Consider the following 20,801-nt stretch of genomic DNA (forward strand, 5'->3'; position numbering starts at 1 on the left):
CATTGTTTTTGACCAATAAGAAGTGAGAAAAACAAGGTTGTCAACAAAGTTGTCATCAAATGGATGTCAAAATATCATTACTCTTTGCTTTTAGACATAATGTCTGTGCTACCTGCAGAGCCTTTTTACATATTGTTGCACACCAAAACAATATTCGCTATATTTGCAGTCTTCCGTCTTTGGCGATTGAAGAAGCTTTTAGAGTGTCTTACAAAGTAAGTGGCATATTTTGTCTTCCAATAAATTTCCTAGATGGTTTCCACTAAATGTTTTAGTTGTTACAGGATAGAGGAAAACCCAGAATTTTTCATTTTGGCAAGGTGTTTCAAGCTGATCTATGTAAGAATATAATAATATAATATCATCTGTTTATGACAACCTAAACAAGATCTATTTACTGAGACATCAACATACTAACACTACATGTGATATTCATATTAGCTTTTTCTACTGAATGTACACATTGGAGGGTGCACATTTTATTTGATCGCTTCAATGCATCCTGATGCACAAAGATCATGGACAAAAAGTATCCCCAATTTCTTCAAGTGGAAACTCCGAAAGAGATACATCACCTCCTTATACTTGGCCATGACCACATTCTCCACCGTAGGGTATGGTGACCTGCATGCAGAGAGCCAAGGAGAAATGATATTTTCTATTGTGTACATGATATGGAACATTGGATTTTTAGCTTATATAATGCAGCATTTCGACAAAATAATTCAAAGGATCACAGACAAACACGTGAGCAAAGTTATATTTTAAGTTATTGTTGAGTATATGTAGCATATATGTTTATGTAGTCTATTTATAAAGTTATGAAACTAACTATTCAGATCATAACTCTTTTAAGTTTTATGACATTCTTAGAAGGAAGAAAATGAAGACTCTGGTACATATAAGAGGGAAAACAAAGAAGAGTTGTACAAGGTGGGTGAATTTTTTTTCTCTATAAGATCATCTTTTCTGATTATCTGTTTTCCCTACTAATGTATTCTTTTGACTTAACCTTTGCAGCAAAATCAGCATATAGAAGGGTTTTCCAGCGGAAAAGGTACATACTTATCCTAGTCCTACTGTTGCTATTTACTCATTTGGAATATTTTGAATGTCGCGCAAGTTAGATAATTTGGGTTGTGCTGTTCTAGGCCTAAATGTGTGTGTGTATTCCGAGACCTAAGGGTTTTATGGGACAGCATACACCCCAAGTGTGAGGAAGAAAAAATATATATATATATATAATTTCATCCAAAGAGGTTTTTCATGTTCTGATGAGAAGGATCTCGGGAGGGAATAAGGGTTATGATCAAGATATTTGAAATTGAGATCCTAAGCAAGATCGAGGAGGGGTTATAAGATTGTGAATCAGGGGATTGTAAGATCCTACCAAATTTAAAAATTCATAGATTCTTGCATATGCATATGAAGCAACATAAATTAGTAAAAAAACTTCAATTAACACTCAAAATTACTTAAAAAAAACTGATATTTTTTATCATAAAACAACTCACATTCAAAACAGTAGCATAACACCCCAAAAAACATCTTAAAACCCCCAAAACATTATCAAATCACACCTAAAATATCAAAACAGAAGCAAGTGAAAACTTAATCACAATTCACTCACAGGATTGTTTGAGTCAAGTGAGAGGGGAAGGTTGCAGAACAAGTGAGTGGGAAAAACAGAGAACAAAACAGTGTTTTTTTTTAAACAGAACAGGGTATCTAAATGTAGTGAAATTTTTTATCAATAAATAAATAGTGGAACAAATCAATCCCTAAAAAAAAAAAAATAGTAGAACAAATAAACGTGAGTAAGGGAGTGAAGTGTCATGAATCTGGATGATTTATTGGCAACATTACCACAGTTTATGGGTGTATTGGAAGTTTCCACAAATTAAGCCTTAATGGGTGTATTGGGAAGTTTCAATAATTAATTGGGTGCCAAAGAACCGTATCAAGTGACAGAAGCCTCCATCTATTATATGCGGATGATGCACTGTTATTTACAAAAGCCTCCCTCGGCAGCAATATTTGCTGAACCAAAGAGGGATAATAAGATTTAGGTGGTCTGGTCATGGGAAAAGTAGAGGCATTCATGGGAATAAACGTACCAATGAAACAAAAAACTTAGAGGGAGGAATGATCTTCAAAAATTTGATAGATAGGCATGGAGAATCTTAAAAGTACTAAAAAGTTTAATAGTACATATTCTTAAAAGTACCTAATACGAAGATTGGTTTTTAAGCTTTGCTAAAATAAAAAGGAATGATTGCTTGGTTTGGGTTAGCTTTCTTAAAAGGAAAAATGGGGAACAAATATTACAAGGGTTGGTAGTGGCCAAATCCGAAACTTTACCAAATGCCGATGTTGTCAAGTGTGAGTGTGAGTTGATAGGTTAGGAGAATTATTGGTGGACTAAATTGTCCTAGAACAAGACAAGACCTATATATAGTTTGGTCTGGGGTACAAAAACAAAGCAAGGACAAATTGATAACCTTGGATTAGTGATAAAGTGAGAGGTTAAAAGATCCCTGATTATAATTTGTAAGAATGCAATGCAAAATAGAAAGATGGAGAAGGATTTTGCCATCATATGCAATGCAAAATAGGAACCAAATATATACGAATTGAAGTGTTTCTACAAATCCTGTGGCTACACTACTCATAGCAAGAAGAATCCTCACTTAATACTACAAATCAGAAACAGTTCTGAACAGTACATACACATACACTATTGCTTATCACCTGGAGAGATTGGATTTGGACCTCTGGCTGACAGAACTGCCATCGGAGTTGAAATAGCCATCACAACGGCCAGTCACCGATTGTTAGATCTCTGGCGTGCGTGTGCTTGCTGAAAGAAAAAGAAAAAATGAATCATCGAAATTCAAAAATTCAACACAAATGACAGAGAACAAAGGAGATTACCAATAGACAGTAAGAGAATTGAGATTGAGGAGGCGTGCGTGCGTGCGTGCGTGCGTGTACTTGGAATAGGACTAGATAATATCTAGGTGTTGGTTAGACAAATCTGATCTGGATTTCCAACCAAAACTTAGTTGGGTTATGTTGGTGTACTTACTTGCAGCCAGTTAAGTTAAACTGGGATAGTATGTGTCCCTCTCAACAAAACAAAACATAAAATATCTACGATGTTTTTTTTATAAACTATTTTTTTGATTTTTTTATTTTTTTACCAAGGAGAAATTACTCTATAACATAGGAGTAATAAATAAAAACTAGGAGAAATAAGATTGTTTTTTCTTTCAAAAAGAAAATGGGGTAACAAAAAAAACTAATATTAAACAATAATATATGGGTTTTTCTTTAAGTTTCTTTTGAATAATTGTGCATAATTAACCCATCAACCAATCAAAATTAATCACATAAATAAATTCATAATTGAAGTGAAAGTTAGTTTTTTTTTTTTTTTTTTTGAAAGAGAAGTGAAAGTTAGTTTGTGAACCCCCTTTACCCATTTAATATTTACTCATGTGGCTGATAATGACCGATAGATGCATAAATTATTCGTAATTTTTTAAAGGTAGTCTAAGTTTCATCTAAAAACATTAGAAAATGAATTAATTTATTTTTTTAGCATAAAAAATTCACAAAAAGAATAGAGAACTACTTTAAATCATTACATTACATTAAATAAACCAATCTTATGTTGTTTAATAGCTTTTATACAAATGTTTGTTAGCTTTTCTCGAATGAAAGTCAAATTTGTCATCTACAAAAAATTAAGCTTTTAATTTTGAAAATTTTATTATTTAGTATTGTTTTCTATTCATTAAATTATAATTAATTTAGATTTTGTTTTTGAAAATTGATTTAAATATTTGATTTGAAATTTAAATTAGGATTAGAACAAATTTTATCACTTAGAATTTTTTGAGGACTTTCCTTTGTCTTATCCTTCTTCTATGGACAAGACAATGTCACATACTTCTGTGTCTATTGCTGATTCACCTCCTCTCTCATTAGATTTTGGTAGGGGATTAAAAAGTGTTTGTTAAATCAAATGTAAAATCATATTTTTGTTAATAGTGTAATAGATACATTTTTTTTGGACAAGTATAGTGCTATAGATACATGAGTTTTATAACATATAGTCTCTTTCTCCTAATATATACATGAGTTTTAATAAAGTTTAATTGTAGTCTTTTTCTCCTATTTGAGTTTAAATTCATTGATTAAAGTACTAATATTTGCAACACCATGAAAAGTCTATCTGATGCTTCGCCATAGTCACCATTTACATGTCATTATGTGCCTTATGAGTGTTATATACATGACAATGGATACATAGTAGGAGTATATGCCAGCATAACATTTTAACTACAAGCGACACTATGAACTAATTTTGCACAACATTAGTTGATTGGGTGGTTGTGTAATACAGAAATAATTTAATTAGTATACTCAGGTCTCCGTGTATAATAATTCTACTTCAAATTGACAACACAAACAAATAAATGGGTTGCATTGCATTAAGGTCCACCTTTTTTTTTTTTTTTTTCTCTCTAGTAGCTTAGTGGCTAAAGCTCACACAATTAAATGTGAAGAAGTGAGGTGTGAGGGTTCGAACCCCGTCTCCTGCATAAATTATGCATTGTCCCTACCAACTGAGCTAAACTCACGGGGACAAAGGTTCACCTTTTGTAACAATCACAATAGTGATTAGTGAATATGGATTTTTGTATTAGTGACATGCCAATAATTAATTAGGCTCCCCTCTTTCAAAATAAAATAATTAATTAGGCTCCCCTAGAAAAAAATATTAGGTTAGGGATGATTTGGGCATACTTCATTGATATATTGTTAGATTTCAATAAGTTTGGCTAACTGCGTTAAGTTTTATACTTATCCATATTAAATTCTTTTTGGTGTTGATTCTTCCATTCTGAAATGGCCTGAGTGTAATAAATGACAGGCAAAAAATTGTTTCAACATATTAAATTCTTTTTCTTTAATTCAAATACATATTTGATGTATATATAAACTAGACTCTAACCCGTGCGATGCACGGGTTTTGTATATAAATATTATATTGATTGTACATTCAATACTATCCTATGAAACGACTGCAAAAAACAACAACAAAAAATGCAAAAATTACACTAATTTAAATTATTAAATTTATTTTCTTACCAAATAATATTACCAGGTTGTGTTCTTGAATTTCTTTTTTCTCAATCTTCATATTCGATTACATTCATGTTAAAAGAACAACTAAAATAAACAAATTGAAAATAGTAAACATTTTTGAAAAGTCAGAGGGAGAAATCAAAGTAATGTTATAATGAAAATAGTAAACATTTTTGAAAAGTCAGAGGGAGAAATCAAAGTAATGTTATAATCTAGTGTAGTGATTTTTGCAAATAAAAAGTCAGAATAAATAACTTCAAGTAATAATATATGAGAAACAAAGAGACTGACAAAATTATCATCGGAATCAGTCAAATTATCAACAATTTTAAAAATACAACTTTAATATCGTAACACGTAGTAAGCATACACCAAGAAACTGATCCTAACCGCAAGGGTCGTTAATACTATAAAAATGAAAAGGAAAATGAACTTTTATGTGGTAATTGAAATAAGAAGAAATATGAAAAGGAACTTTTATGTGGTAAACGACAGAAAATAATAACAACAACAAAAATAATAATAATAATAATAATAATAATAATAATAATAATAATAATAATAATAATAATAATAATAATAATAATAATAATAATAATAATAAATACTGCCATCAATAAAGGAACCATTAAAAATAAAAAGAAATTGTTATGAGAAAAGGAACCGCTAGGGCGTTTGCGTCTTTAAAAAAATGTTTTAGTACTTTGGTATATCAATTTTGGAAGCAACAATATTTCAATCAAAAAGGAAGTGACTTAGTGGGGAGAGTTGTAAAGTGTAGCCAAGAGGTACCCGGTTCGAATCCTTGAAAAACCTTTTTTTTCATAAAAAAATATTCAGATCCGCCAAAAAGGGCGGGATTAGGGTTAGGTCAGACTGTCTAACATTTATATATACTAGACCATTGACCCGTGCTTCCGCACGGGTCATACAAAAAAAAATTATAGCGCAGATGTAAAAGGGATCATTTTACTTGAAACCAAAAAACAGTATAATTTAATTTATAAAATAAATTGTCAGAAACCTTTGTAACGCACCATATTAAACAATCTCCACGACATCAACCCTGTTACAGTAACATGACATATAAATTTAATGACATAGTTTATTGAAAAAAGAAAATCCAACGTCTGTAAACATAAAAATAGTACCCAAATGCAATAAAATCATTACTACAAAACCAAGTGCTACACATTACGGAAAACTTCTTTGTAGACCACATTTGATGTCACATCAGTATCCTGACCGTCCTCGTCATTGATCAACATCTTTAAACCATCCCTCGAAGTAACCCTCGATACTGCGACGTACAATTGTCCATGTGAAAAAACAGGAGACGGTAGATAGACACCAACATTTTTCAAAGACTGACCCTGACTCTTGTTAATAGTCATTGCAAATGAGACGGACAACGGAAATTGCCTTCGTTTAAACTTGAATGGAATTCTAGTATCAGACGGTTGTAACGATAACCTTGGAATAAACACCTTTTCACCTATATTAGACCCAGATATTATTTCTGCCTCGAGCACAAATTTACCCATTTTTGTAATAATCAATCTTGTACCGTTACATAAACCCAAATTTTGATCTATGGTCCTCAATAACATCACAGGTACTCCTACTTTCAATCGAATCCTATGGTTTGGCAATCCGGAGGCAACAATGGTGTTGAGAAATTCAGGTGTGTGGATGTCGTCCAGTGCGTCACCGCCTAGGTTTTTATGATAAGGTGTATCATAACTCAAATAAATTTTCTCCTCACCAGGAATCAAGTCTAACACATAATCATTAACCTGATCAACAATTGTATTCTTTGGTGCCAATATTGCTCTACTTTGAAAATATTCTGCTTTACCAATGTTTTCTAACAAATTTGGGTAAGTGCTTTCAACAATAGATGCAATAGGATTACCTGAACTTGGAATAAGCAAGTCGGACGGGATTTTGACGGATATGTCGACATCATTGATTAGCCCAGTTGTACCATCCCCAATGCTTAAAACCCAGTCAGAAAACAACTTCCTCTCTTCAATGTCTGCTTCAGATGCTCCGCTTAGAACCCTCATATTTTTTGTAAGCGTAAGAACTTCACAGTACCTCCATAAATTAGATGAGTTAACTGTACCATAGACAATCTCTGGCCTGGTAGCTTTGGGCATGACCGGTAATATCTGCCTGAAATCTCCACCTAAGACAACAACCTTACCACCAAACGGTAAGTCCTTGTTTCTCTCATCTACGGTCTTTAGAACATCTCTCAAGGATCGATCAAGTGCTTCGATCCTTGAGGGAAGTAAGGAATAGGTGGCTTAATTGCATGAAATTCTCCAAAGGAATGCATTTTGCAGTGACTCATATCCTTAGTGAAGGAAATGTCTGTGCAGATGGATTGGATAACATAGGATTATACAATACTGGTTTTAGATGGTGGTATGATGCCCCAAATAGCATTAGACATGATGTTATTAGGAATACGATTGGTTTGCCCAATTACAGGTAACTACCTTCTGAAAAGGTTTGGCTAAAACAGAAATCACACTTAGTAACAACATCTCATTGTTTCGAGTATAGATTGGTTTGGGATCTAACTTTGATTTTTCATTTTGAATAGCTTTGTCGCATTTAGCAGCTCATATACTGGCAGCTTGTGCATCAGCTACTGAAGTTTGAAGTATAGGTGTACTGAGAGCATTCCTTCTTGATTGTTGCCTATGACATCATCATCATTGTTGACTTACATTAATTCATGTATAACTATTATTGTTTAGGATCAACTGTGATTAGTCTGTACAGTTGACTTACCTTATTCATGCGCAATTGTTTTCCTCTACTGTAATTCCAATTCAATGCATTTAATTATCATGTAAATGCATTTGATTACTTGTAAAGTTTGGACAGCTATAAAGCCTTGTACAGCCGTGTGTAAAACATATAGCAGAAATATATTAGGCTTTGTTTTTTTATATGGTATCATAGCTTGGAATCAATATTATCATTATCCAAGTCACTGGATGCACTTACATAAGCTGCAACAGTAGTTGTTACGATTTACGAATTACGACAGGCCTATAGTTGGTTTCTTTCACAACCGTTTGATAATATATCTCACGCCAGCGAGTTCCGATGTACTAAATTTTAGTTTACAGGCGTATAATAAATGAACCAATTAAACTCCTAAGAGATTAAACTAATAGCCACTATTATTGTACTTTTCTTTTACATATCCATCCAAAGTGAATGATCTCACATATTCTGTTCCATCATCAAATTGAATAGGATCATGGACATTTTCAAACTAAACCAAATTAAACCCCTCACAGTCGCATTCCTAGTGAGGTTTTTAAGAACACGTTGAGTAGTGCATTTTACTTATATCCTAAAATGAATAATAATTAACACAGAAAAATGTATAATAATTGATTGATCTGGATATACAGGTAAACATTAAGTATGGTCTATGAATGCCAAAACACATTTAGCGTGCTATTTGCAAACAAACTCCTATTAACACTATAAGAGTGTGTCAAAGAAACCAAAATCAAATAGATATATAATAAATAACACACTAATTAAAGCACTTAATGCTTAAACCAAAACTTTATTTAGGTGTACTGCTGAAAGTTTGTAGAGCTAAGCAAGTACAACCAACACAATAATACGATGAAAATTATTGACCAAATTGTATAAACAGAAAGGGAAAACACGGATTCTTAAAGGTCTGATTCATGAACATTGAAGACAGTAAATAACAAAGCAGGTAGTTCCAACATTCGAGCAAGTCAAACAGCTTAAGTGTCCTTAGGCTCAATCTTGACACGAACAGACCTGTTAGGTTTTGTAACTGATGCCTGACCAGCTTCACCATGTTCAACAGCCACAGAGTCAATGCTGTCAGAGGACCTCTTAAGACTTGTCTTGCTGGTTGGTGTGCCAATCATGGAGGTATTGCTGCATGAGTCTTGAACCTCCTGCACATCCTGTAGACATTTGCATAAAAAATTTTGTTTAAATTTATTACAGATTAAATTTTATGCATTTCATTAGTAAGTGATCAATCAAGTACCATCTGGACATTATCATTGTTTGGAGCAACACCATCCACACTTGGCTCCTCACCAGATCCATCGTTGGGTTTCTATCATACATACACCAACAAAAGAACAAATCAGTCATAGAATGTCATAGGATGATTTCCTTATAAACATTAATTTAAAAAAATTATTAGATTGTAATATCAATTATGAACTACCTCTAAATTATACTTAGACATGAATTGTTCAATGACACCAACATCATCAGATGCCTTTTTAACGGTATAATTCCTATACTTCTTCATGATATTTCCTTCACCAACCTCAACCTTGAAAAGTATTTGCTTGTCAAGGAGCACATCAAAATCAGTAGGATAATCACTGGCACCTCCCTGTCGAAAGATCAGAAGATGTGAGTTGAGAATTACGTGGAAAACAAATGCTCATATGTAGTACATGGATCTATCCAATACCTTATCATGTTCTTTGATTAAGTCTTCCACTGTACGCCCTATAAATTGTGTTACCTGGCGATCAAAAAGGACAAAGGTAGTGGACCCTGTATCGTCCATCACAATGACATGCAGCTTGTACCTAACAAATTATTAACGGTATCAATAGACTACCATGAAATTATTAACGGTATCAATAGACTACCATGTATAATAAAATCAAAAATTATATTCGGATAAGACTCAGATACCTAGGCACAGCGCCCTTGCATTTTTTGCACCTACGACAACGGAGCATTCCATTCTCAACAGTGACCAGTGAAGCACACTCGGTGCATGACCGAAAGTACCACTCAACTCCAGTTTCGATCTCACATATAGTGGCAAGTACCGAACCTTGACACACCTGTAAAAATTTCACCGCCTTTTACATATAAATCTCGAACATAAATGTGAATGAGTAATCCAAACCAATATTTATAATTTACTAAAACAGACAACTACCTGAGTTGACTCGATCATACTTTCGATTGTCATTCTCTCGGTGTTGAGCAACTCATCTGACAGAGATGCAGAGCCGCTTGAGGAAATTTGGCTAACACTTTGGGTCAATTGGACCGATGCATTTTTCATGCTGATAAAAGTACAACAACGTCATTAAAAGAATTTTACTCAACCAGCAAAAGGTTTCATTGATACAACAACGTTCATACGAATCATAAATTTTTAGTTTATATCCTATTTAAAAACTTAAATGCTTACGCTTCCATGTAAGCAGCAACTTCAGGTAAATCGCCATTAACTATGAGCTTAGTCCCAAAAAATGCATTAGCAATTCCCATTGCACCTAATTTTACCAAATTGACCAGCAAGTGAACATTATCTTCCATTTCATGTGTGGATATTAGTAGAAAGCAGAAACCAAAAACTATCAAATACCCTTATATTTGCGTGTCCTGCAAAACTGAACTATCAATATAACAGGCGAAGAGTTGTCATGGTTAACAAAAAAGCTGACAATTTTGTCAGCATGTTCAGCCCAAAGAGAGCAATGCAAACGGTTGTTTCTACAATCAAATATTAGGTAATAGTCAATTCATCCACACAATGTTTATCAAAATTGTATTACATGAAAGAGGTATGAATAAAAAGATAAAGCTCACTCCTGATCTTGCAAAGTGAGATCTATCACTTTGCTCTTCCTGCCCTCGAATTCAGTTTCCCTTAGATCACCCTTTTCAATTACATGACCAATAACATCTGATTTAACGTATAGAAAAGAAAAACAAATGTTAGTGTTGTCTTAAGGAGTCCAGAAAGTCATAAGTAATGAACAACACACATTCATAATCGAAGTCTCACCAGCAGATGTGTCCTGGACATTTGAAGAGAGAATTTCATTGAATGACACGAACTCAAAAACATTGTTAGGAATAGTAGGCAAGTCTTTTTTGATAAAATTTGAGTTGTGCAGCATACTAAGTTTGTGTTTGTGGGAAGTTAGCTTATATGGACCTTCATTAAAACCGACGATTGCATTGTGAAGCTCATATGTACCCCCTACCTCAACCAATGACCTGAACTTTGCCACCAATTCCTTTCTGACTGTGGCGTGGATACGTCCACCCTATAGATGGCAACAAAAGTATTAAGTAGGTGGTTAATTAAAATAATAAACTAATTTAAAATAGGCACGTTGACAATTCCTTCTTAAATAGGATAACAAATAAATAACCAACTAATTGGTGCTAATTTGTGTTAGATAATAAGGATAATTTACATAAAGAAACTTACTGCGCTATTGCACAATTTCCTGGCCTGGTGTTAGTATCTCTATTTTTTTTCTTCCTATTTGTGTGACAATTGCGTGGCAATCTAACATGTTGGTATTTGAGAAAGTGTTTGCAGATAAAATGAGGTACACAAAGGTATTTTTAATTTTACAATTAAGGATGCATGCAAAATTGAGGTAAACAAAGGTTTAGTAAACAAATGTTTGACATCACAAAACTGTCTTGGCTTGCAATGAATTGTGGTATACTATTGGATTGCAACTAAACATAAAGAAGGATAATTTGTGTGACAATTTCCTGGCCTGGCGTTATTGGCTTTCTCTTTTCATAAGTCTGAACCCTAAGACCACAGGTTAATTCACATAAGAACCTTATTGCATTATTACACAACCTTATATTCTACTATTAGCTATATATCTATTCTATGAAGCATGGTATTTTAATACTCTCTTCATCTGTTCAATGACACCAAAGCAGAACAAAACAGTAAGGATATCGACCTTATTGCATTATTACACAACCTTATACTCTTCTTTCAACCTATACATGATCGAATTTTTTTTTTCTGCTGTGTTTAACATCCGAACCACGGTCTTTTAATACTTTCTTCAGGTATTTTTTTCCATTTCATTATTTTCTGCTGTTAATTAAGAATTCTACTATTACCTATATATCTATTCTACGAAGCATGGTCTTTTAATACTCTCTTCATCTGTTCAATGACACCAAAGCAGAACAAAACAGCAAGGACATCGACCTTATTGCATTATTAGTAATTAACCTTATACTCTTCTTTCAACCTATACATTATCGAATTTTTTTTCTGTTGTGTTTAACATCGGAAGCATGCTCTTTTAATACTCTATTCAGGTATTTTTTTTCCATTTCATTATTTTTTGCTGTTAATTAAGAGACCAGAAGTTCATTATAATCAATGTCTTTATAATCAAGTATTCAACACTTCTAATCCTTTCCAAAATCGTTGACTACCAAACTTGATAATATAAATTTTGTTTCTGTATATTGACAGGTAGGCATAATTTACTTTTAATTAAAAGTAAGCAAGGGAAACCAGAAATAATGACAACATCATAAATTTAAGTAGGAAAACATCAACAAATCCATATATTTATATGCAGGTAGGCATAATATACTTATGCTTTTAATTATACGCACGTATGCAAAGATATAAATTTAAGGGCAACAAATTTATAAATCCATGTTTTAGAGACTTTTACCTAGCCTGAGAACGCATACTTACTATGCAAGCTTTTTTCAAAGTAATCAACAGATATTTTGAGAATTGAAAGGTAAACCAGAAATAAATATATGTGGTTAATTCTAAAAAGTAACATTGAAAAATTGCACAAACCTTTGCATCAACCAGCAGCATGTTCATGAAAATGATGTTAGTCGGATTTTTCTTCTCTGGAATTAACCAAATATGAGCAACACGAACACACATCTTCAGGTTCTTCTTTCCTCCAGCAATAGCAGACACTGGGGTGTATATGCTAGACATTGTTACTTGGTATTTGTCAAGAAAGGAGTTGGTTGTTTATAATGAGATTATATCTGTGTTAGGTGGAGAAGTATTTAAAGAACAAAAGGATGATAAGCTCGTAGGAGACTATAATGACTGTGGAAAACGATTTGTGAATTGATGTTGCAGTCAAAATAGCTTATTCTGTTAGGTACGTGCTGTTCAGTTCTTTGCAGAAAAAATAGGATAATCTGTTCAGGAAATATTGACATGTTGATAAGCACTATAAAAATAGGGCAGTCTGTTCATTAAAGATTGAGATATTGATAATCATGAAAAATAGAACAATCTGTTTGATAAAGGTTGACATTGGATCCTGGTATTGATAAGCATGGAAAATAGTTTTTTTTTTTTTTCACCATGTTTAACAGAAAGCACACACATAAGAATGGATTATTCAACTATACTAAACAAATCAAATATATAGAAGAAATAATGGATTGTTATACAGAAAGTGCGTAAATAATATTAAGGTACGGATTATTCAGAGATTATGATTTCCTTTTTTTTTCACCATGTTTAACAGAAAGCATGGAAAATAGTTGTACAAATCAAATGCTAAATTAGAAGTGTTTCTCTTACCTATTTACTGTCATCCATTCTTATACCACTTAACTTTGAAGTTTGTTGGACTTAGCCTCTCATGTTCAGAGATCATTTTTATAACTTTCAGTTTCTCCATAATATCAATGCATTAATGTATATTAACATAACCAAGGGTATTTTGTGATTAAAGGGAACGCGATGTGGTGTGATATTCACTCGCGTAGTAGCGTCCAAAATGTTTTTTAAAGAAACAAAATGTGTTCCATAATATAAAGGCAAACTCTCCATAACAGTTATTTTATTTGGTAAAGAATCATATATTTCCCACTATTACAATGACTCATTACTCAATCAAAAACGATATTTTAATCTATTTGAAATATTAATTGAATGTGCCTATGTATAAGGAGTAGGACCAGAATCTTCAATGACTCCTCCTAGTATAGCAATTGATTTTGTGACAACATCTAAAAAAACACATTGTGTTGTGACAACATTACTCCATGCAACATAATACAGTGGCAACAATCAAAATTATGAGAAAAAGACTTCAAAAATTTAAATCTAAAAAATAGAAGGATCTGATTGAAGCAAATGATTGCAAGGTTCCGAAGAAATTAAAATAACATGGTGGATCTGCTAAAAGAAATAGTTTGCAAGGTTCTCAAGAAATTAAATAAACGTTCTCTAATTGTAAACAACATCGAGATAAATGCACTCATTCATTCCTGCCTTCAGAGCTCCCAATCTGATCTTGACACCTTCACGCAGCCTGCGAGCCTCCACAAACCTCTTCCAATGCCCACCAATCCTGCAGTGTTCGCAAGGAAGAGTACCAAAAATCAAGTCAAAGTCCCATATGTTACCGCAGTCATCCACAATCCTCACATTGGTTTGAGAAGTATCCAGCATCTGAGCAATAGTTTCAGTGTAAATGAGTATCTGCAAAAACCAAGATGGAAGCAATTTACACATAGTTCATGAAAAACTAACGACAAAATTAAGTTTATAGGAAAAGTGCATCGTACCAAATCACCCTTTCTCACATCATGGTGGGATAATTTTTTTTCGAAACTTATAGTCATATTACTAATATTGTGACTATAACAGAGAAGAGATGTTCTTGGTTGCAGATGGGGGTTGAAAGTTGGTTGGACATTAGTTTTGTCAATAAGGAAATTCATGGGGGGATCAAAAACGGGATAGGTGATAGTCTTGTGAAACCTATCAGTCAGCTTTATATCAAATCGTCCACCACCAAGAAAAATCAGTTTAACCCACGCACCTAGACCAAGACCATAAAAATCGCGAATTGCTTTCCATCCCTTTGTTAGAAAAAAGTTACCATTGATGGCATCGACCAAGACCTCAAATTGATTTCCCTTTGGATCAGTTAATGTTGCAAAGCGTCCAATCTGATCTCCAAAATCACCGCCAAACATTCTCGGCAAGCATACGACAGCCTGATGAAAACAACAAAATCATAAGGAAGCAGGCAGATGGTAGTCTTAAATTAGGAAGACAAATATACATATGTAAGGAAGCACAAAAATAATAAGCAAAATCGAAAATTAGAATATTATATAGAAGTGCAAACAAAAAAAATAATAAGCAAATAAAAATGAGCAAAAATAATGAGTGAATAACATTATGCACTCGGTCATGATGATCTCACAGAAATATTGCAAAGATTAATTAGAGGGTCAAGTTCTGCATGCAACAAAACCAAAAATGAAAGTCTAAAAACAAAATGGTATAACAAAAAAAAAAAAAAAAGTTTTTATATAGGTATCCATTAAAACAAAAACAACAAATAGTGTATGGAACATATACTTATAGGGCGAAATTGTTTTCTTTTTGTTTGCTTGGCAGAACATTATATAGAAGTGCAAACAAACAAATAATAATGATGGAAGCACAAAAATATATATGTACGGAAGCACAAAAATAATAAGGAAAATCATCAAATAGAACATTGTATAGAAGTGCAAAATTGTTTATATTATAATGATGGAACATTATAGGGCGAAATTGTTTAAATTAGGAAGACAAATATATATATGTACGGAAGCACAAAAATAATAAGGAAAATCATCAAATAGAACATTATATAGAAGTGCAAACAAACAAATAATAAGCAAATAATGATGGAAAATAATAAGTGAAGAACACTATGAATTAGAGGGTCAAGTTTTGCATGAAACAAAACCAAAAATGAAAGTGTAAAATCAAAATGGTACAATGACAAAAAAAAAAGTTTTTATATAGGTATCCATTAAAATTAAAACAAAAACAACAAATAGTGTATTTGAGGTGACTAAAATTAGAGTTACATATACTTATATGTATATTATAATGAAGCACAGAAAAAATTAAATAAGAGACCAAAAACACAGAAGCACAAAAGTTTAATTAAAATTAGAGTTACATATACTTATATGTATATTATAATGAAGCACAGAAAAAATTAAATAAGAGACCAAAAACACAGAAGTACAAAAGTTTAATTATAAGCACAGAACATTATAAAAATCAAGGAAAAGGATAGTTGAACAATGAGGAAAGTATACTCACAGTTTCAACGTCATAGTCGACGATGTATGTTCTATATTTGAGTTGTAGCTTGTTGATTGCCTTGTCATAATCTGAAATTGGGTTTGTTAATAGAGGACCTGTCAATGAAGGAGAGTGAAATATTGGTTATGCATAAATTGCAAGGAAACAAAAATAATATAAACATTAGCAAAAAATCGTTACATAAAACAGCAAAAATAATACCAGTTAGGCAGTGATAGGAGAGGAGAGTTTCCATGTTTCTTCCAGCCATAGGTGAAGAAAAGGAGAACGAATTTATGTTAGGGTTGGAAACAATATAGGAAGCAAGTCTTTTGTTTGATTTGCGGTTTATGTGTGATAGGAAACAACTTTGAGCCAGAACAACAATTAAGCAAGTCTATTTGCGTGTTTATCTGTTTATCTGTTTTATATTTTCCCATGTTTATCTGTTTATCTGTTTATCTGTTTTCTATTTTCTCATGTTTATCTGTTGTGATTTTGGAAGTATTGTGCACAGATGAAAATCTCACACGAAGACAGAATTAAAATTTGGATTAGGTGGAAACAGTTAGGGTTTTGTGGAAACACCCATGTTTGTAGCGCAAACAGATGAAAAGCCCATGTTTGTAGCGCAACAACTTTGAGCCAGAACAACAATTAAGCAAGTCTATTTGCGTGTTTATCTGTTTATGTGTTTTTATATTTTCCCATGTTTATCTGTTTATCTGTTTATCTGTTTTCTATTTTCTCATGTTTATCTGTTGTGATTTTGGAAGAATTGTGCACCAAGTTTACTTGCAAGAAAATAGAAAATTGTGAACCTCTAATGTTTATCCGTATTTTTCTTTTAATTTTTCTTTTTATTTTCCATAATCAAAGTTTGGAATAGGGTAAAACAGTAATTAATATCATTAGGGCATCACGAAAATTAGGGCGACAACAGAAGCTTGGGGCAACTTTTATATATAGTATGATTAAGATTAAGATTAAGATCAAGATATTAAGATTGTTGATCCTTACTTGCAGATTCTCCGGCAAAAGTTCCGCTCCCAATTGGTGGCCACCACTCGGTAATCCCTTTTATTTCTAATAATAGTGGTGCTATCTTCAAAGATTGTTAATTTTGTTTTATGTTACCAATATGCATCACTTAGTTGGATTTTCTACTTTCCAGTATCCTTTAAATTATTTTTCAACTCTGCTTCTCAATTTAAACTCTCACCTGCATGTCACTCATTGCAGCCATTATTTTCGAATAGCCATTGCTTTCTTTTGAAATTTCGTTGAAAGCACAGAAAAAAAAATGTAGTCTAGAGAGAGAGAAACTGCGAAACTTGTTGTTGTTGGTTTTTGATTGAAAAGAAAAGTAATAATGTTTGATTATCATGGAGTAGGAGGAGATATGTACATAAGTGGTGGTTCTTCTTACGGGAAGAGCTTTCATTTGGTTCGATAATCTATTTCATTGTGTGTTGTATGCAAAAATTAAAACTTGGAAAACTTTGGCCTTCATTATTTCTGTACTCATGTGGAGATTTATTTATTTTTTTATTTGAATTTTTCGTTTCAAAAACAAAAATCTTTTGTTTTGTGTATGGTGACTGTTTTTCCACCTATATGGCTTATGGGACAATTTCACCTGTTGGCAGGGCTAGCAACTTGGCTACCTAGCAAATAATTTTTATGTGGATTTTAAATGTGTTGTTGCGTTCATAAACTTTTTTTTTTTTTTCATGAGAGGTGCTATACATAGCGAAAAGATTTTCGCTAAATTTCCTGAAGCTTATTAACAGTGTAAAATTGATATAGCATGACTGCTTTAAGTTCAGTAATTGCCAGAAAACACAGGAGGGTGGTGTGAAACAACCAATCACAGTTATTCACTTGGTATTCGGCAATATATCTCTCGCAATGTATAGCATTTTTGTTTTTTCATGGTTTTCTTTGGTCCTTTTCTTACTTTTGAATTTTCATAGCTTAGAACATGTGTTTAGGCTAGTTAGTTAATAGTGTGGGGGGTAAATCTTAATCTGCATGAAAGAACTCTTGGTGATTAGATTTTAGGAATCTGGGGCAATTAAGTTGGTAGAATGGTGTGATTTTATTTCTAAAACCACTGTTTTTAATTAATGTCTATGTGTACAATTACATGCATCTAACCTTAGAAGTAGTCGACTTAGAGTAACTTCTTTGTGAGATAGATCATAGATGATAGATGACACTTTTTTCTTTTTCTTTTTTGTATAAAAAGATGCAAGAGACATAGTATATCCAACCTTTCATGATCATAATTACAGTTTTTTGGTCGATTATCATATATGACACTTTTGTGATAGATCATGTACTATTTTGTTTTCTAAGTTCTAATTTTGAGATGTTTTAATTATGTTTACTAATATTTTGTCTTGATTTTTTAGGATGTTGAAGAAACTAGCAAAGACAATGGCAAAGAAAGGTCTTGTTCAGTTCCTTCCAAAAAGTCTGATCCTGGAAAATGGGTTAAACAATTGTCTTCACACTTGATAACAATGGCACCAGAAGATACAGTAGACTTCATGTTGGATGACAAGGGTAATTCTCTCTTCCTCCCAGTGAAAGATATTCAGGAGTTGTGTGCGAGAACACAAGAAGAGCTATGCCTCACTATTCCACGAGTATGGGTCTTGTAAGTACATTGTCTCCCTTATTTCAACTATGATTGTACTCTCCTTGAATGCAATTATAAAACAAAATTGCTTGCATGTAAGTGTTGATGATAATGGAAAATAATAAAATAGAAATATCAGAGGTACAATGATTTATATATTGCTCCCTCTATCAAACAAAGTTTAGAGATTTTATTGTTGTGTATTCTAAATATTCTGCTCAATTTCATTTGTATCTTCTGCAATTCTGTATTTATACTACTGCATGATTTTATGGTTCATGCAATGCAGCACATTTAAATGTTTTTGGTTCTATGAGATTCAGTACTGCTGATTGTTTAAATGTTTCTGGTTGTATGTGATGCTGCACATTTAAATTCTTCTGCTCTTTTAAATGTTTGTGCATAATTGCGTTCTGCACATTGCGTTTCTGGTTTGTGCATGATTCTGTTTCCTGCACTATTGGTTCGTGCACAATATTTCTCTTTGTGCATGATTGTCTGGATTGATTTTAGTTTTGAAAACCTTCTTTAATTGTGTTCATTGTTTGCTTGTATATGTTCAAGACTAAGCTTTATTTTTTTGGGTTATACAACTTTTTAATATTTTAGGTATTTGGAACGCCGTTGTGCTCAGTTGGGCAGAAGTGATGTGTATGGCTTTATTGATCCGTTTCACATTCAAGGGGAAAATGATCCAGCTGGATCTCGATCTCGCATGACCAAAAAGTTGTTGGAGGATAACAAACACTGTTATTTGGCACCTTACTTGAGGAAGTACGTGTATCTGACCTTTAGAGTATTTTTCGTTATAGTTAATAAAATATATTAGAGAGAATTCAAGATAACACATTTAATTTTGTTTCCCACTGTAGCAATCATTGGCAGTTGATTGTTATTGAACCTAGGAAAAAAAATGTAGTCTTCCTATGTTCACTGGGGAAGAAGCCAGATGAGGACATTGTGAAGATTGTTAATTCGTAAGTATTTATTTATTTTATCTACCTTACGTGTAATTTATGATATGTTTTATAAGAGAAATATAATGAATATATTTTATTATGTAGAGCTATAGTGTATTACAACTGGTGGAAAGGTTTTGGAAATCAGACAGAAGCAGCATGGAGCACTCCCGTAGTAAGTTGTTAAATTTACACCAATTTCATTTATAATTTATAATAGTTTCTGTATATATAAAATTTACTCACAATAGTTTCATATTTAATGACAATTGTAGTGTCAAAGACAGCCTTCTTCTTACGAGTGTGGCTACTACGTTATGATACACATGTTGAAAATTGTATTAGGTGGTATTCGTGATTGGGAGCAGGCACGTAACATGATTTTTCAACAATTTTAGTTAACTGTGTTTTTTAATGTTAACACGGTAATTTAATAGTATCTTAACATTTTTTTTTTCAGATAACTGGGGACTCAAAGCCTTTTCCTTATGATGAAATTAGAAATGTTCAAGAGCTTTGTGCGGAGTTAATTCTTGAATGCATTTCAAATACTTTGACTAGCCGAAACAATGGCAACTAGTTTAGGTACCCATGTCATGGAGGGGCTATAACTGCTTTACAATGATCTCAACTTTATTTCTGAATCTCAACTTTACAATGATCCTTATTACAAGTAGCAAAACTATACTTCATCAAGATCAAAGAAAACTTTCGAAATAGTTGGTTTCAATTTATTTTTGTTGAATGGAAAATGTTACATTAATATTTGTTCATGTTTGAACTTTTCAACTCCAACTCATTATCCATTATCTCAAACGAGTTTAGTTTACCCAACTTCATGTTGGTTTCAATTAATAGTCCAATGAAATTTTTCCCAATTTCATTATATTGCTTACTCCTAATATCCTCTTTTTGTCAAGTGGCTTAGTAGCTAGAATTCCACATTTTTTTAAGGTGATTGAGTCGAGAATTTCGGTTTCGAACCCCGATCCTTGTATATGTAATGTTAAGAGATGTAATGCAATGTCCTTGTCAACCGAGTTACACTCATGTGGACAACCTTATTTTTTTAATTTACTTTTCACTTTCATTATAGATATATCACATGGATATT

General features: G+C 32.6%; 4 protein-coding genes and 1 long non-coding RNA gene across 6 annotated transcripts; 1 reads left to right on the forward strand and 4 right to left on the reverse strand.

The window, feature by feature from the left end:
• Positions 1-211: 211 nt before the first annotated feature.
• Positions 212-3,139, reverse strand: LOC146902086 (uncharacterized). Its single transcript, XR_015021697.1, has 3 exons — positions 2,935-3,139; positions 2,752-2,860; positions 212-624 (listed from the first exon to the last, which is right to left on the reverse strand). It is a non-coding gene; the product is annotated as an uncharacterized LOC146902086 (long non-coding RNA).
• LOC146902087 (uncharacterized) lies at positions 496-20,460 on the forward strand. Of its 2 annotated transcripts, none has more exons than XM_085733271.1 (10): positions 496-747; positions 874-933; positions 1,021-1,057; positions 17,108-17,151; positions 18,499-18,746; positions 19,338-19,502; positions 19,601-19,705; positions 19,793-19,862; positions 19,963-20,055; positions 20,148-20,460. In XM_085733271.1, exons 1-10 carry the CDS (start codon positions 496-498, stop codon positions 20,265-20,267), a joined length of 1,194 nt encoding a protein of 397 aa, XP_085589397.1. In that variant the 3' UTR covers positions 20,268-20,460. The 2 variants fall into 2 exon arrangements, with proteins under 2 accessions (XP_085589397.1, XP_085589398.1); XM_085733272.1 differs by having other exon boundaries at positions 19,801-19,862.
• Positions 6,218-8,073, reverse strand: LOC146902088 (uncharacterized). Its single transcript, XM_085733227.1, has one exon. The coding sequence runs from the start codon at positions 7,317-7,319 to the stop codon at positions 6,345-6,347; it is 975 nt and encodes a 324-aa protein (XP_085589353.1). The 5' UTR covers positions 7,320-8,073; the 3' UTR covers positions 6,218-6,344.
• LOC146902089 (replication protein A 70 kDa DNA-binding subunit B-like) lies at positions 8,842-13,327 on the reverse strand. The gene is made up of 11 exons (XM_085733226.1): positions 12,809-13,327; positions 11,006-11,270; positions 10,807-10,903; positions 10,583-10,710; positions 10,406-10,490; positions 10,148-10,277; positions 9,895-10,049; positions 9,665-9,785; positions 9,410-9,583; positions 9,224-9,295; positions 8,842-9,137 (listed from the first exon to the last, which is right to left on the reverse strand). The coding sequence occupies exons 1-11, from the start codon at positions 12,956-12,958 to the stop codon at positions 8,949-8,951; spliced, it is 1,566 nt and encodes a 521-aa protein (XP_085589352.1). The 5' UTR covers positions 12,959-13,327; the 3' UTR covers positions 8,842-8,948.
• LOC146902090 (uncharacterized) lies at positions 14,111-16,944 on the reverse strand. Its single transcript, XM_085733228.1, has 3 exons — positions 16,100-16,944; positions 14,554-14,988; positions 14,111-14,467 (listed from the first exon to the last, which is right to left on the reverse strand). The coding sequence occupies exons 2-3, from the start codon at positions 14,965-14,967 to the stop codon at positions 14,213-14,215; spliced, it is 669 nt and encodes a 222-aa protein (XP_085589354.1). The 5' UTR covers positions 14,968-14,988; positions 16,100-16,944; the 3' UTR covers positions 14,111-14,212.
• Positions 20,461-20,801: the final 341 nt, after the last annotated feature.

Source organism: Medicago sativa, chromosome 8 (genome assembly GCF_051527215.1).
Source record: "Medicago sativa cultivar Bolivia chromosome 8, Bolivia_mono, whole genome shotgun sequence".
In the NCBI taxonomy this organism is placed as follows: domain Eukaryota; kingdom Viridiplantae; phylum Streptophyta; class Magnoliopsida; order Fabales; family Fabaceae; genus Medicago; species Medicago sativa.